The sequence below is a fragment of the Cyprinus carpio genome, chromosome A8 (assembly GCF_018340385.1).
Source record: "Cyprinus carpio isolate SPL01 chromosome A8, ASM1834038v1, whole genome shotgun sequence".
Taxonomy (NCBI): Eukaryota; Metazoa; Chordata; class Actinopteri; order Cypriniformes; family Cyprinidae; genus Cyprinus; species Cyprinus carpio.
In genome coordinates this window covers 15,704,843-15,722,077 of record NC_056579.1, presented here as the reverse complement: position 1 = coordinate 15,722,077, position 17,235 = coordinate 15,704,843, and the positions used below count along the sequence as shown (strand labels likewise).

General features: G+C 38.2%; 2 protein-coding genes across 2 annotated transcripts in view; both read left to right on the top strand.

Moving 5' to 3' along the window:
- The window catches only part of LOC122146000, a 25,148-nt gene extending 12,150 nt beyond the window's left edge, over positions 1 to 12,998 (top strand). The window contains exons 16-18 of the mRNA XM_042763036.1: positions 12,218 to 12,315; positions 12,438 to 12,720; positions 12,847 to 12,998. Of these exons, the coding sequence (XP_042618970.1) occupies positions 12,218 to 12,315; positions 12,438 to 12,720; positions 12,847 to 12,998 (533 nt within the window). The remainder of the gene's footprint in view (positions 1 to 12,217; positions 12,316 to 12,437; positions 12,721 to 12,846) is intronic.
- Positions 12,977 to 17,235, top strand: LOC122134316 (adhesion G protein-coupled receptor F5). Its single transcript, XM_042762482.1, has 6 exons — positions 12,977 to 13,219; positions 14,657 to 14,760; positions 15,025 to 15,083; positions 15,176 to 15,312; positions 15,415 to 15,606; positions 17,075 to 17,235. The coding sequence occupies exons 1-6, from the start codon at positions 13,081 to 13,083 to the stop codon at positions 17,233 to 17,235; spliced, it is 792 nt and encodes a 263-aa protein (XP_042618416.1). The 5' UTR covers positions 12,977 to 13,080.

Below are 17,235 nucleotides of genomic sequence, written 5' to 3'. Positions count from 1 at the left end.
TTGCTTGTAGCAACATTTCCCATAACCATGGAAGGCAGTGGGATGTGGGTAGGCTGTTGTTCCCTAAGTCGCAGTCAAACAGCTCCTCTTTCCCCCCACTTCCTTTTCTTGGGTTTCCTTGTCTCCCATTGCAAATTTAAATATCATCCCTTCGAAGAATACACTCAGGACCCTGAAGATCTAACTGTAGTCCTCCCTAACAGCACTAATATGTTGGGCTGATGTCAACCTGACATAGAAAATTCCATCGGCCCGATGTCACTCAGGGAGCATTTGTTAATAGGATAGATGTCGCTGCAACTTCGGCCTCTGATCACAAATGCTCGCTGGCAAATGCAGCTGTGAATACTGTGTGTTCCTCCCAGCCCTGATATATTTCGGCTAGGGACACAAACAGTTTGTATGTTGTCTACTTGGGAGTGAAGCACACAGAGTCAGCTCTCTTTGGGGATCGCATATGAATCCGGTGGAGGGAATGTAGACAGGCGAGTCCCAGTCTTCTTCCTCACCCACTGGATCCAGCGCCCGCTCTCGGGATTCGGAAGCCCGCGCTGGAGTTCTTTCCCCCCGGTGAGAGGGCTCGACGTTCTGCCTGTTTTCCTCCGAGGAGGTTGATATGGCGATGAGCTCGAGAGTTGCAAAAGCATCATTTAGACAATCATATTAAGCATAACATTATAATGAGCAGCTTTATTGTGGAGCAGAGCTCAGCAGTCAGCTCTTGGGAAAAAGAGAGGGGGCTGATTGTACTTTACCGACTGTTAAATGCTCCACTCTCACCGGGCAGCTCTGAGGAGTGTGTCTGTGCCTGTGATCTTGTGGTTCCAGTCCCGCTGCTGCTGAGGCATGGCGGCAATTGAGTTCGCGGGGATTGCACATGATCCTTATCTCCGCCCACGTTCCCTAGATCTAGCACTCTCTCTCTCGAGGTTCAGAAGCCCGCGCTGTGGTTTCTTCCCTCTCTGAGTGAGAGCTCGCTGCTGCAGCTGCCAAGGATATGCGTGCATTTCATCATATTCGGTTTTGTTATAAATCTTATCACACCAGACCGTGTTTACTTGTCTGGTTGTTTGGTTGGATTTTATACTGAGGAATTAAGTATTTTAATACTTCTTCTGACTATGAGAAGTATTTCTTATGACTATGAGAAGTTAGATCTACAGGGGCTCTTGGGAATAATTCATGAATAAATACATTGTCTCGAGTGAGAGCACGCATTTACATTTCTTCCTCCGAGAAGGTTGAGGTGGTCAACAGCGGCTGCTGGGTCGGGAGCAGCCCCAACCAATCGTGTTCCAGCTCCTCATATAGGGAGTATCACTTCTCATACTCCTCAGAATTTAGGCACGTCTGTCTCCTGCTCGATTCAAGTCTATCATCACTGCAGTCGAGAGAAGGCCAGTCACTCACTGTCAGCAATTCATGAAACTGCTGGGTCTGATGGCAGCTGCATCCAACGGGAGACCTTTTTGGCCTGCTGTACATGAGACCCCTACAGTGGTGGCACAAGACCAAGGGGTTCTCCCTGAGGGGAAACCCGCTTCGCATGCTCAAGGTCACACAGTGATGCCTACGTGCCTTAGACATGTGGAGTAACCTTGGTACTTGTCTCAGGGCCCAGGGCTGGGAGCTCCTTGTCGCTGCGTGATGCTAGTGATGGACACGTCCCTCACCGGTTGAGGAGCGGTCATGAGCGGCTGCTCAGCCCACGGTCTGTGGAGCGGCAGTCTCTTAAATCAACCACCATGGAGGTCTGTATTCGCGCCCCCTTTACAGGCAGGTGCACCAGATCCTTGTTTGGTCCCAGGGCAAACTCCTCTCACTGAGAGCAGTTCACATTCCTGGAATTCTCATTATGGGAGCAGACATCCTGTGTCGAGGCAGGGGCCAAGGCCCGGGATACAGAGAATTTTTGGCCAGGCTCAGGTGGACCTGTTTGCAACTCAGGAGACATCTCACTGTCCCCTCTGGTTATCTCTGACTCATTCAGTTACATTGGGGTTGGATATCATGGACTTGGCTGAGGCTTGAGAGAGTGCACCGGGACGGGGTACGTCTTCTGCTAGTAGCCCCATTCTGGCCAGGCCGAGTATGGTTCTCTGACCTGATTTCTTTTCTTGACGGCTCTCCACGGGAGATTCCCGTCAGGAGGGATCTCCTCTCACAGGCAGAAAGTACTATCTTCACCCCCACCCCGAGCTGTGGAAGCATGGGTGTGGCCCCTGGAGGGGGTACAACTCGCAGCTTCCTGTCTCTCAACCGAGGTTGTTGAGACCATTCTCCAATCCAGAGCACCCTCTACAAGGAAACTCTATGCCCTGAAGTGGAAGCTTTTCAATTCTTAGAGACCGCCAGCTCGACCCAGTTTACTGCCCAGTTGGTACAGTGCTGGAGTTCCTACAAGCCCGATTCTCTGCAGGGTTGACCCACTCCACCTTGAATGTTTACTTGTCGGTGGCCAGTCAGTGGGCAGGCACCCCCATTTACACTTTTCCTCCATGGTGTGCTAAGTCCTCTGGCCAGAGAAGCTTATGCTAAGCGGTGGATCAGGATGCTTTTTCATAGCCTCGAGTCCTCTGATCTCTCTGGTCCTCTGATCTCTCCTCTCCTTTAGGAGAATGCTCACTCCTTCTAAAGTTGGCCTTCGGGACGCTGTGGGATGTCCCCACCTACCTGTCAGATACCTACCTGCATTCTGCACCACTCCTGGCTCCTTTCTCTCGCCTTAGCTCTGCTCTTCCACACTAGGCAGGGGTTTGTAAGTCTGGCCGAGTGGGCATACTCGTTCCCAAAGCATTTTCCAATGCAGCTCAAGTTCCTGAAGGGAAACGTCTCCAGGTTACGAATGTAACCATGGTTCCAAAGGAACGAGATGCTGCGTCTCAGCGCCATACTTCCGGCATCCCTGTGAGCACTTGCTTCATTCCTAGAAGCTGACGGCGGTTCCACCACACATGCTTTTATAGCTTCCTGGTCGCAATGTCACCCACCCATGATGTCTCACCCATCTATTGGACTGATTTCATATGTGATTCAGAGCATGGTCGCGCTGAAGGCGTTCCCAAAGCATTTTTCCGATGCAGCGTCTCGTTCCCTCGGGGAACCATGGTTACTTTTGTAACCTGGAGATGTTTTACTACAATAACTATGGTTTAACTATGACTGTTGTAGTAAAACAGCAACTTTTGTGAGTACAAAAATAACCATTATTACAGCATTTGCAGTAAAACCATAATAACTACAAAATATACCATGATTTCAAAAACTATACTATAGTCATGATTACCACGTTTACTGTTGTATTATTACAATATAGTAGAACCATGGCATCAAAACCAAGGTGTGAACAAAAAGAAGGAAAAAAAACCCTTGGTTACTACACATATAGTTGCTACATATGGTATGGTTTACTATAGTAAAACCATGGTTAACTGTTGTATAAGTATAAGCACCTTTTTTATCATTTCAAAGTAGGTTTACAGGAAATGCATATTTTCAGGGTTACAATTTCTTGCAAAAAAAAAAAAAAGTCCTTATGATAGCAGTTTAAAGATAATATAAGTCATGTGTTCAGTACTAGTAATTATCTATTTTTATTGCCACGTCAGAATCTAAGACTATCTTCAGGGCAAATTTGAGTTACATGAACACAAAATAAAAACCAAACAAACAATAATTACAGCAGTTAAAATGTTTTAAATTATATGATACAAATTCTAAAATCTTTTCTGATAAAAACTTACTAAAGTCTCTAGTCATGTGTTCAGTTAAACACTATCATTCAACATTATTAATGTCAGTCCTGTGTTCGTTTGTGTGTTCCTGTTTTTTTCAATTTTTTTTCTTTGATGTTTTTTCTATGTTTTTTGCTGATATTTTTTTTTTTTGTTGTTGTTGTTATTATTTTGTTCCTTTTTTTCCTGTGTCCCAGTAATCTCCTCGTTAAGTTCTGAGTATATTAGCCCTGTGTTTCCTGAGTCCAGCTTCCTGTTTTGAATGTCAATCTTCGTGTGCTATGTGCGTGTTCCCGTGTTTTGGATGTAAATTAAGCCTGATTGCTTTGGATCTCCTTAGTCTCCACGCTCCTCCGTCCCCTCACTCCTCTACTACACACCATGATAATTAAAGGGTCAGCTCAACCATTTTCAATGAACTTCGTATTGTTACAATGTTGGTAATATAGGTAAAAGAACCAGTGTTGGGAGTAACGCATTACAAAAGTAATGCATTACATAAGTAATGCATTACATAACATATTACTTTTTGCTGTAACGCAGTAGTGTAAGGTATTACTAATCAATTTTCAGTAATATTTTACTCGGTACATGTTCAGTAACGCTTGCATTACAACACACTTTTAGCCCAAAATGTAACTGGTCAAAGAAAAGAAAAAAGAAAGAAAAAACAGCAAGACCGCAAGACATTAACGAATCAAAAATGAAGCTAATGAGTTCTATTTTTCTGTTCGTGGTCAGTCAATAGCTGCGTGTGGTGTCCACCTCTGATATATTTGTTTAGCGAAATGTTTTTTTTATTCATCTCTCTCTCGCTGGTGGAACTTTGTATTGTGTGACATAGTCCAGATGAAGGCATGTTTAGGGGTAGGTTTTACAGGAGTGCGGCGAGGATACTGGTATGATGCGGCATGATTTCGGCCTCTGTGCTTGAGGTCCGAGGCTATTAGCTCCGCCCGGCTCACTGTTAGCCCCGGCTCGCACTGGCCAGTGGAAAAGTGGCTAATGGGTGCATGGCAGAAGACTGTACATTCAAGAGATGGATGTATGCGCATCTTGTCATTTTACAATAGCATACGGCATTAGAGTTTACATATAGTCATATTGTGTCTAATATGAATAGACCCAAGCAATTCACAGATATTGCCAGATAATCACTTTACCTCTACCATACTTTTAACGGACTTGGATCGTTTGTGATTCTGGCTGTCATCCTTTCTTGAATTGTCTTGAGCCTTCACTTTGCCAATTATAAACTATTGTTAGTTGCCTGGATAGCCCACAGTCAATATGCTACATCAATATGCCCTCTACTGGATGTAAAATGCTCTGCAGTAAATTTTGTCATTTTAGAATGTTAAGCTCTACTTCTGTAGTTATTTTGGTGAAACTAACTCAAAAGTAATACAGCAGTAAGGTAACGCATTACAATTCTGAGACGGTAATATTGTAAGGTAAGGAATTACTTTTAAATTACAGTAACAAGTAATCTATAATGTACAGTATTACAGTTTGGAAGTAACTTGCACAATACTGAAAAGAACAATGTTTATTCTTTCTCTGAGATACCCGGTTTATCTCTCAGCAAAATTGCTTCATGACGCAAAACAGAATTTTTTCATTCTGATGATGCAAAAAGTATTTTGTCAAAACTTGTCATTTCATTTTGCGTCATCCTGCGGAGTGTTGCTTGCAAATAAAAGGGGATATATATAGATACACATAACTCAGAGAAAGAGTAAATATCATTCATTTACAGATATTAGCAGCGTTGAAATAATACAAAGTGGGTTGAAAATTGTCAAACTTTTCCTTAAAGGCAATATAAGGATAATATTTGTCAGTTTTGTATGTTCATGTAGTTGTTGTCATCTGAAGTCTTCTTGAGTGTTGCCGTCTTCTGAAGTCTTCACAAGTGAGGCTGGATCCAAACTGGAACTGGCGTAATCTCTAGTAACCTTGGGATGGGCATCACTAGATAGAAACAGGAAAGCAAAAGGAGAAAGATTAGCATAGCTGCTGTTCATGTTATTTCAGACAAAAGATGACTTATTTTAATCGCACTCTGGTGCGCACCAAACAATCGAACCAAGATCCAGCTGAAGAGGTGATTTCGGTTCGGTTCCAAATGAGCTCTGGTACCGAACTTTTAAGGTGTGAATATGATCCGACCTCGATCTGGCCCAATTGCAGAAAGCACTGCGCCTTTTGAGTTAACAGGCTCCCGTAGCTCCAGGTTTACGGTAGAGGTCTGCAAGCCAGATGGGGTCGACACGTTGAGACCAATCGGGCGGGGCCCGGGGAATTTTTTTTTTTTTTACAGATCGGGCTCGGGCTCATTTAGCTTCTCTCCTTTTATTGTGCCCATATAAGCGCAGAGCATACATTGATTACTGTATGAAATACTGTTATAATGATTATAGGTTATTATAAATATTATAGGCTACATCGCCTACGCAATGCATCTACACACGCATTAGCATACAGGTGACAGTTGACCATGCAGAGCATCAAGGAGAAGTCAGAGCATGGGAAATTATCAAAAGTTTCCAATGCTTCGGGAAAAGCTGTATTTTGAAATAGTTTTGATTTGATTCCATCACGAGCCATTGGTCATGTGCAGTGCTCGCCATCTCCTCATTAGAAGTGCCTTTAAGAAATGCATCTATACGGGATATATGATTTTATGTTTTATTTTGTTAAGTACCAATTTAAAGCATCTACTCTGGTGCTTTTGGCAGTGTGGGCAAAAAAAAACAAAAACAAAAAAATTTTATTTGTTCTTACTAGACTAACTTTCATCACTTGTCCGTTGTGATCTGATTGTTTCTACTGTTCTCATTTGTAGTCGCTTTGGATAAAAGCGTCTGCTAAATGATTAAATGATGTAAATTTGGTTCTATAGATATATTTATCATGTGTGAGGCAGCGTGAGTTTTGGTTCATTTTTGTGAAGCGCTCCTATTCAAGACCAGACCGCATAAAGCGCATCATGTTTGTTTTCTTTATTTTATAAAAGCACAGTGTTTTGTTGATATTGTGAGTGAACAAAAAGAAAAGTAGACCCTTTACAGTTACGAATGATGAATTACTTTTACCTTATAAGCAAAAATTATGACGTATCCACGAAAAAGATGCAAGTGATCATGCTGGCGCCTCTATGTCCTGTAAAGCGCGCATATCTTCCACTCTCTGCACAAACTTGAATATAGCGCACATTTATCTAGGTTTAACGTTTAAACATTGTTATATGCTTGAACTGTTTTAGTATATCTATAGATTTTATTTTAGACAAGTTGTGATGATTTGAGAAGACTAAATTGATCAAACATATATGATCAGCTTACTGTCTGCCGTTGGCCGCTTGGTCATTACTTTAAAAAACTAAAACTTATATTTAACGAACAAAAAATGCTCCAAACTTTTTTCAGAATTAACTTAATATAAAAAACGAAACGAAATATAATCACTTTGCCATTACATACAAAACTGAACTATATTTAATAGCTGAAACAGTAGTATAAGCTGTTTTGGGAGAAGAGGCGGGCTCATTTCTTCTTCTTGGATGACCTTAGCACACGTGTGGTTTTGTTTACAATTTCTGGGTCACTTGCAAAAAGGGCAGTGTGAAAGCGAACCGCACCAAACAAAAAAAAATCAACATTGTATTTGGTCCAGACCAAAGCAAGTGAACTAGCAGACTTTCCTGGTGTGAATACACCCTCAGTCTTTGGTTCTTTTAATTGTGATGATTTTGGCTCACATTTAACAAAAACCCACCAATTCACTCATCTCAACTAATTAGAATACTTCATAAGACCCAGAGAAAAAAAAAAAAAAAAATTTTTAGTGAATTGTTGGCCTTCTGGAAAGTATGTTCATTTACTGTACATGTACTCAATACTTGGTAGGGGCTCCTTTTGCTTTAATTACTGCCTCAATTCGGTGTGGCATGGAAGTGATCAGTTTGTGGCACTACTGAGGTGGTATGGAAGCCCAGGTTTCTTTGACAGTGGCATTCAGCTCATCTGCATTTTTTGGTCTCTTGTTTCTCATTTTCCTCTTGACAATACCCCATAGATTCTCTATGGGGTTCAGGTCTGGTGAGTTTGCTTGCCAGTCAAGCACACCAACACCATGGTCATTTAACCAACTTTTGGTGCTTTTTGCAGTGTGGGCAGGTGCCAAATCCTGCTGGAAAATGAAATCAGCATCTTCAAAAAGATGGTCAGCAGAAGGAAGCTTGAAGTGCTCCAAAATTTCTTGGTAAACGGGTGCAGTGACTTTGGTTTTCAAAAAAACACAATGGACCAACACCAGCAGATGACATTGCACCCCAAATCTTCACAGACTGTGGAAACTTAACACTGGACTTCAAGCAATTTGGGCTATGAGCTTCTCCAAATGAAATACAAAACTTGCTCTCATCTAAAAAGAGGACTTTGTACCACTGGGCAGCAGTCCAGTTCTTCTTCTCCTTAGCCCAGGTAAGATGCCTCTGATGTTGTCTGTGGTTCAGGAGTGGCTTAACAAGAGGAATATGACAACTGTAGCCAAATTCCTTGACACGTCTGTGTGTGGTGGCTCTTGATGCCTTGACCCCAGCCTCAGTGCATTCCTTGTGAAGTTCACTCAAATTCTTGAAGCGATTTTGCTTGACAATCCTCATAAGGATCATAATTTCTTCCACACTTTTTCCTTCCACTCAACTTTCTGTTAACATGCTTGGATACAGCACTCTGTGAACAGCCAGCTTCTTTGGCAATGAATATTTGTGGCTTACACTCCTTGTGAAGGGTGTCAATGATTGTCTTCTGGACAACTGTCAGATCAGCAGTCTTCCCCATGATTGTGTAGCCTAGTGAACCAAAGTAAGACACCATTTTGAAGGCTCAGGAAACCTTTCACAGTGTTTTGAGTTGATTAGCTAATTGGCATGTCACCATATTCTAATTTGTTGGGATAGTGAATTGGTGGGTTTTTGTTAAATGTGAGGCAAAATAATCACAATTAAAAGAACCAAAGACTTAAACTACTTCAGTCTGTGTGCACTGAATTTATTTAATACACAAGTTTCACAATTTGAGTTGATTTACTGAAATAAATGAACTTTTCCACAACATTCTAATTTATTGAGATGCACCTGTATGTCGCATACATAACATTGCAAGCATTATTTTCCTTTTACAAAATCAAAAGCAAAATTACTCAGGAACCATCTATTTAGCTGCAATAATTATTAATATAAAATCTAAAAATAATGTATGTCATTGCAACTAATTTGCAATAAGAGAAGGTAAGTGCTCCAGAAAAGAGCCATTTTTTTTAATGATTTCAGTGATTTCCTAACATTGAAGAGGATTTTCTCAGGGGTGCAGTATGAGCTTGTAGATTAATTTTTTTTCTAGATGGAGTATAAATTGACTTCTAGTTCACTTTTCCCAGCCGTACCAGCCACAAGTGTGAAGTACTTTTTATGATGAGACAAATCTAATAATTCAGTATGCCCTAATATTCAAATTCTAGGATCATAACTGATTGGGATTCCTATAACTTTTGAAGATATAACAATATATTTTCAAAAGTCATTCAATACAGGACAATTCCAAAGCATATGAAGTAAATTGCCTTCAGAAGTTTTACACCTTTGACATTTTGAAAGAATATCAGTATTTAACATGAAACTATTATAATATATTAATATAATTTTACATTAACCTGTAAGTCGCTTTGGATAAAAGCGTCTGCTAAATGCATAAATTTAATTTTAATTTTTTTTTAATTTAACGTGGAGTTTTTGAGAAGTATATGTGTTTTCATCTAATTTAAACTAAAAGAGTGTGTCTGAGCCCCATTATTATCAGGAAGGATATTTCAAAGTAAAATACCAAAAAGCTCTACTTCCTTTAGTGGACTTTGATACATCCTTGGTATTATCAATAGTCCAGAATTTTATGACCTCATTACAGGCAAAGTACCATAGCTGCTGCTGACCCTATTTGTGCTTATTTTGCTATGTATCTGTTTTAATCACAACCCAGACAGCAAGCAGTGTCAGCCCAGATCTGGCCAACATCTGGGCCGGATCTGGGCCATCACTGTCTGGAAAGATGGTGTAAAATGTGCACATCTAAAAACTTTAGGCAGGTACTCAATCACATGAAACACTTCACCTATCAATAAACAAAACTCTGCACACTACCACTAATGCTCTCAAAAATCCGTTTATTGATAAAGTGTTTCATGTGATCCCTTAGTAAATGTATTATTTGTCCTCATTATTTGGGGAACAGCCACATCCTCTATAGAATGGACTACACATGCCACAGTATTATTTAAGTGGGTGGAACATCATAAATGTTCACACTACCGTTTAAAAGTGTGGGGTAGGCCTGGGTATAAAACGGTATCAGTATTTATCGACAGTACTCCTTCATCGATAACCATAGAAAAAATGTTCGATATAGCACACAGAATAGGCTCTGACACAGATAGAAACTGACACAGACAGCACACACAAACACGATCATAAGTGCTGTGCATGCCTGTGATGAAGAGATTGTGAATAAAATATATATGTGACCCTGGAACACAAAACCAGTCTTAAGTCGTTGGGGTTTATTTGTAGCAATAGACAAAAAATCATTGTATGGGTCAAAATTATAGATTTTTCTTTTATGCCAAAAATCATTAGGATATTAAGTAAAGATCATGTTCCATGAAGATATTTTGTTAAATTCCTACCGTAAATATATCAAAACGTAATTTTTGATTAGTAATATGCATTGCTAAGAACTTAATTTAGACAAATTTAAAGGCGATTTTCTCAGTATTTTTTTGCACCCTTAGATTCCAGATATTCAAATAGTTGTATCTCGGCCAAATATTGTCCTATCTTAATAAACTATACAATGGAAAGCATATTTATTCAGCTTTCAGATTATGTATAAATCTCAATTTCGAAGAACATTTACACTTAAGACTGATTTTGTGGTGCAGGGTCACACACTTTGTGGAGGTTTATTCCTTTTCACTGCATCTCATATGTTTTCAAATGCAATCTGTGTGATCGGCGATTCGGCTCTTTTTTTATTATTTATGCAGCGCATTAATTTATGTTAATTTATATATGTTAATTTAGACGTTATGCACATTTATTTTATGGACAGTTAATTCATTGCGTTGACAAGTTAATTCGCTGCATTGTTTAGCTCACTGCACCCTCATTTAGCCTCAGGAGACAAGCCAAAAGTTTCCATAAGACTTATATTTTTGTGTGTTTGACTGTAAAAAAATTTTTTTGTTTATCTCAATAAATTGGGTAAATTAAGTGGTTATATTTAAAAAAATAAAAAAATAAAAAAATAAATCATTGCCTTTTGTTTTAAAAAAGGTTATAAAAATTGTCAATAATTATCGATACCGAACGATATGAAACATTAAATCATTGATTCATTTTTTTAGCTATATTCCCCAGCCCTAGTTTGGGGTCAGTAAGATTTTTTAGGCCTTTAAAAAAGGACTCTTCTGCTCACCAGGGCTGCATTTATTTGATCAAAATGAAGTAAAAACTGTTATATTGTGAAATATTATTACAATTTAACACTATGGTTTTCTATGAGAATATATTGTAAAATGTAATTTGTTTCTGTGGTCAGAGTTGGACATTCATTACTCCAGTCTTCAGTGTCACATGATCCTTCAGAAATCATTTTGATATGCTGATTTGCTGCCCAAGAAACATTTCTTTTTATTACCAATGTCTTATTATCAATTATCAAAAGTTACGTGCACCACAGGATACATATTCTTTAGTCTCTTGTAGGAGGCACGAGGAAGAATTTTTCATCCAATACTGTCATCATTATCATAGTTTGGAGTATGGGGGTCACATGACTTGGTTCTGTGCTTGTTTTGTCAGTTTAATCTTAAGCTAATATGTACACCCAATCTTACTTTTTTCAGCAAAAAATGCAATACAACTGTTAGTATTAATTGTGAACATTGTCTTGAGATGTTGAAAAAGAAAATTAAGTCATATGCTGTTTGTGTTGTTTTTTAATGGCATTTTGAAATATGTATATCCCCTGATATACGTAGCCAGATTAGGGTATAAAAATATGAAAATATATATATATATATTTTTCATTTAATTTGAACAGACAGAAGTGCTATATAAATGTACCATGAGCAGTTGTTTTGTGACGGATGAGTACATGTTCCGTTACACCCCTAATATATACTCCACAAGACAAAATAATAACTGAATTTATAAAAATGACCCCGTTCAAAAGTTTTGAACTGGGTCATTTTTACAAATTCAGTTATTATTTTGTCTCGTGGAGTATATATAAACATTTTTTATGTGAAATAATAAAGTACTAAATAACATGCAATTTTCATGATCCCTCTTATTTTGTGAAAATTATGAACATTTTGCATTTTCTGCAAGGTGTATGTAAACTTATCACCTCCACCAACAGAGCCACCAACAACAATGGCGGCACCAACAATAACAGCGGCAACAACAACACTGGCACCAACAACAACGGCAGAACTAACAACAACAACACTGGCAACAACAACAACGGCAGAACTAACAACAACAACACAGGCAACAACGACGGCACCACCAACAACAACACTGGAACCAACAGCAACGGCGGCACCAACAACAACTACACTGGCACCAACAACAATGAGAGCCCCAACAACAACAACGGCACTAACAACAGCAACACTGACACCAACAACAACGACGGCACCACCAACAACAACACTGGAACCAATAGCAACGGCAGCACCAACAACATCGACGGCACTAACAACAGCTACAGTGGCACCAACAACAACGAAGGCACTAACAACAACACTGATACCAACAACAACAACAATGGCACCAACAACCACTTCTGTGGCACCAACAACAAGACTGGCACCAACAATATCGGTGGCACCAACAACACTGGCACCAACAACAACAAAGGCGACAACACCAACAACAACAAAGGCGGCACCAACAACACCAACAACAACAAAGGCAACACCAACAACAACATTGGCAACACCAACAACAACATTGGCAACAACAACACCGAAACCAACAACAAAGCCGACAACACCAACAACGCCAAAAACAGTAACAACACAGAAACCAACAACAAAACCAAAACCACCAACAACAACGCCAAAACCAGCAACAACACCAAAAACAGTAACAACACGGAAACCAACAACAACGCCAAAAACAGCAACAACACATAAACCAACAACAACGGCAAAAACAGTAACAACACGTAAACCAACAACAACGCCAAAAACAGAAACAACACGGAAACCAACAGCAATGCCAAAACCACCATCAACGCCAAAAACAGTAACAACACGTAAACCAACAACAAAGCCAATAACAGTAACAACACGGAAACCAACAACAAAGCCAATAACAGTAACAACACTGAAACCAACAACAATGTCGGAACTTGGTAAGTACCGATTACAATATTTTTAATGTAAATTCTGGAAGACTGCAACTAAAATAAATCTAAAGACAAAGATGTTTACCACATAATGAATATTATAAACATATTTATAATGCCTGAAACTGATTGGTTGGTGCACAGATTTTTAAAATTAAATTCTGATTGATAACATTCAGTTATCTGTGAATCTTAACATAAAAGCATCACATAAGCCATATTCTCTGGCCGAAACCTATGTGCATTAATAACCTGAAAATGACTTTAACAACTGAACTTGGTAAAAATGTTCAGACATTTTGTATGCAATATCTTTGACAATAATACTGAGCGGGTATAAGGACAATATATTGAAAAAAAATTATAATAAAGGTCCATGCTTTATCCATTATTTCAATTCATTTAGGCATATATGAACACTATATGAATATATGAGCAATCATACTTTGATCCACTCTGAAATAATTAGCCTGAGATTGGCTGATCAAGATAGTCTTGGCTCGAACTCAGTTTGCAAGCAATTTGCTTGTGTTGAGAAAGGAGTCTGCCCCAACAGACAAACAAACCAAGCTGTATCATAATTCATAAAGGCAAATGCGTTACGTAAAATGCAGCATTGTCTAATTTTTTGGGTGACCACATTACTTATTTTAGTTGAAAACCTAAGAGTACACCCTAAAATGTCATTGTTCTTCTCTGAAACAGCTGTATTGCAAGAATGCTGTCCTAATGAAGCTTTGAGCCCTGCTCTCACTGATAAATGTATTTCAGTCATGAAAACTCGCGGAGTAGATTTGGTTTTGGCAGACTATATCTGCTAGGCTGCTGCGGAGCAAATATGCTAAACCAAAAGAAATACAGAGAAGAAAACATGCTGATGTTGCTGCTGTGGCAGAGCAAAGTACGAACCCCTCTACTGAGCCCCAAGAGTGTATCATAGTAAAACATGCTGCTGCAAGACAAAGGACAACCCCATACATCTAGAGTTGGTGCTGGGGAGGAAAGGGGCTGTTGTAGATTTAGCGTGCAGACTGAGCTCTATCTAGTCGGATAGGAAAATGAAGGTGAGGGTAGATAGAAAGAAATGATTGATTGGCTGCAGAACTGCTGAAGAGAATTGTTTTTAACACACACACACACACACACACACACACACACACACACACACACACACACACACACACACACACACACACAGGTATTCCTGTCATTATGAGAAAATTACATAGGCATAATGGTTTTTATACTGTACAATCTTTATTTTCTATCCCCTTACCCTAATCCTACCCCTCACACACAAAAAAGAAAAAAAAAAAAATTCTGCATTTTTAGTTGTTCAAAAAACTTATTTCTTTATGATTTATAAATCTTTTTATGCTTATAAAAGCAGTTTGTATCTATATGTTCTTATTGTTTTTTGTGGGGGGTTCTATTTTACTTCAGTAAATCGTGAGATGTCACTGGCAATAGACGAGACTTACGATGCAAGCCTGAATAACCGAAACAGTGACAAATTCAAGAAATACAAAGCAGATATTGAGGAGGCAGTAAGTGTTGCATAAAACATCTTGTACTATATGCCATTTGAATGATATCAGTGTTTTTGTATATATATATTAATTCAGCCATGTAGTAAAATTCTCATATATTTTACTTGAAAATAATATGAGTCAACACTGTAAATAAGTGGATGAATGTAGAGAGAAAAGTACTTTACATTAAAAAAAAAACCATAACAGTAACTTCATTGTGATAACACAATATTAAAAGCAGTTTAAAAAAAAAATCTGACACAGCTTTGTCTCATGTAGATCCACAACAGCTACAAGAATGTAAAAGGTTTCATTTCTGCTACTGTCACTGGTTTTAGGTAGGAATTTTTTTTCTCCCTAAAATTTCTGCTTGGATATGGTCATTATATGTTTTTTTAGTTAAAATGCATTTGTTTTTGTGTTTGACCAGGCCTGGAAGTGTGATTGTAGAATTCTTTATTAAATCATCTGAGGAGATAAAGACTTCTGAGGAGATAAGCCAAGCAGTTTACACCAACATGATAGCCCTCAATTTCAATGTTGATCCACTTTCAGTCGCTAAAACTGGTAAAAGAAAATGCTGTACTTTTCTTTAGAACAAATATGCAAAATTATGTCAGATATGCAAGAGACAAAAGAGCAACATCCACATCTGTCCATATGTTCCAGATAAGATAGACATGCGGAAAAGAGACACTGTGTTTCCTGAACAAAAGATGACACTCTCCTGCCCTGACATCAACCGCATTGGGAATATAGACTGGAGATTTCAAGGAGAAAAAATACAGCCAAGCAGTCTTTATAGTTTCACACCAGATCGCCTTAACCTTACAGTAAAGAGTGTTAACATCAGTAATAATGGTGAGTCTTTGCACCCATGGCAGATCTAAGTCACTGAAAGATCTGGTATATGATCTCATTTGTGCTAGATAAACATCTGTATGTAGATTTCAACAAACCAACAGCATAAAATAAAAAATCTGTGACACCTCCATAAAGATCATTATGAATTTGCAATTCTGCAAATACATCAAATATATGCATATAGTTGTGCCAATGTATTTATTTTAAAAATATATTCATTTTCCAAAGCTGGTATAAAATTAGTGCTATTCTAAGTTAGTGAAATGTTTGAAGTCCTACATGAATTAAATGTGACATAAATCTATAAATAGTGCAATGTTTATGTATGATTACATTTTAAATGTATTGTGTTTATATGTTTTATTACTTTGTAGAAGCTAAGGCCGCAACAACTAATTGATAAAATCGATAATGAAAATAATCAACAATGAATTTGATGATCAATTAATCATTTCTGTGCACTGTGCATGGAAAACTTCCATCAGTCAACTTTACTTTACAGTAAATAATGCATTTCCATGGACAAAACACATGTGAAATATAGTGGAGGACACAGAGTGAGTTCCTGTGGGAGCCAAGTTGTCCTAATCAGAAGAGCTTGCCCTGTCAAGTGCTTTGACAGTTAAACTTATCATGAAAGAGCAATAAAATAGAAGCGCAATAACTCTGACAAAAATACACATTTTGCTGAAATGTAGATTTAAAATTCTATATGTAAGTAACTTCTGCTTTAAAATAGCATTTTAAATATTATTTTTTTTTAGAATATAATGTTTACATTTGAACTTTTTTACACATTATGTATAGCATTTTGGCTGACCAACCTAGATGTAAAATATTTACTTGAAGTACTCCCTGAGATTTTAAGTTAATATTTCAGTCATTTAATGACACATTCATATTTTCATGGTTTTCTGATGTTGGTTAATAGTCACGTGACTTTCGAGTAAACATAAAAAATCTGATCCTTTTTTAGTAGGTGTTTTATTTTGATATTGAACTGCAATATGACTTTCATCTCATATGAAAATGTTTCATATTGCTACTGTTGAGACATCCAAATACAGGACACAGACTCGACTGCTAATGGAAATAGTCACTTTAAAGTCACTTTACATAGTTCACTCTTTACAAGAAACAATCATCACTACAAGTTATAATATCAATATTTATGTCTTTTTTTACTTTCAAATTATTTTTTAACTAATCCTCAAGTTTTTATTTTGGTGAACTTTTGTCCAAAAAATGTTGTGGACAAAGTTGCATGTGTAAATGAACACAGTGAATGACACAGTCTGAAAAATAATCAACAGAATAACAGATTATCGAAATAATTATTAGTTGCAGCCCAACTAGAAACTATGAATAATAAAACAAATCTGCACTGGAAGATTGGAAGACCCGTTTGAACTGTTTTCATGTCTTTGAAACTGAAATTAAATGTATGTCTGTTTTGTTTTCATAGGTCGTTATGAATGCTTGTACAATACAAGCACAGGACCACAAATTGTCTGGGACAGAATTGACTATATTAAGCCATATCCTAGTATGCAAGTGCCTAATAACAAGGCATACAAATGTGAAAATCGGGAGGTGACACTCGACTGCTGTGTGCTTTCTTGTTAA

What these genes read in the sequence shown, in the direction of transcription:
- LOC122134316 (XM_042762482.1), top strand. Translation starts at nt 13,081, where the DNA reads ATGCCAAAACCACCATCAACGCCAAAAACAGTAACAACACGTAAACCA. An exon ending in AAGCAGATATTGAGGAGGCA is followed by an intron (nt 14,761 to 15,024) that starts GTAAGTGTTGCA and finishes TGTCTCATGTAG; the next exon opens with ATCCACAACAGCTACAAGAA. An exon ending in GCTACTGTCACTGGTTTTAG is followed by an intron (nt 15,084 to 15,175) that starts GTAGGAATTTTT and finishes GTGTTTGACCAG; the next exon opens with GCCTGGAAGTGTGATTGTAG.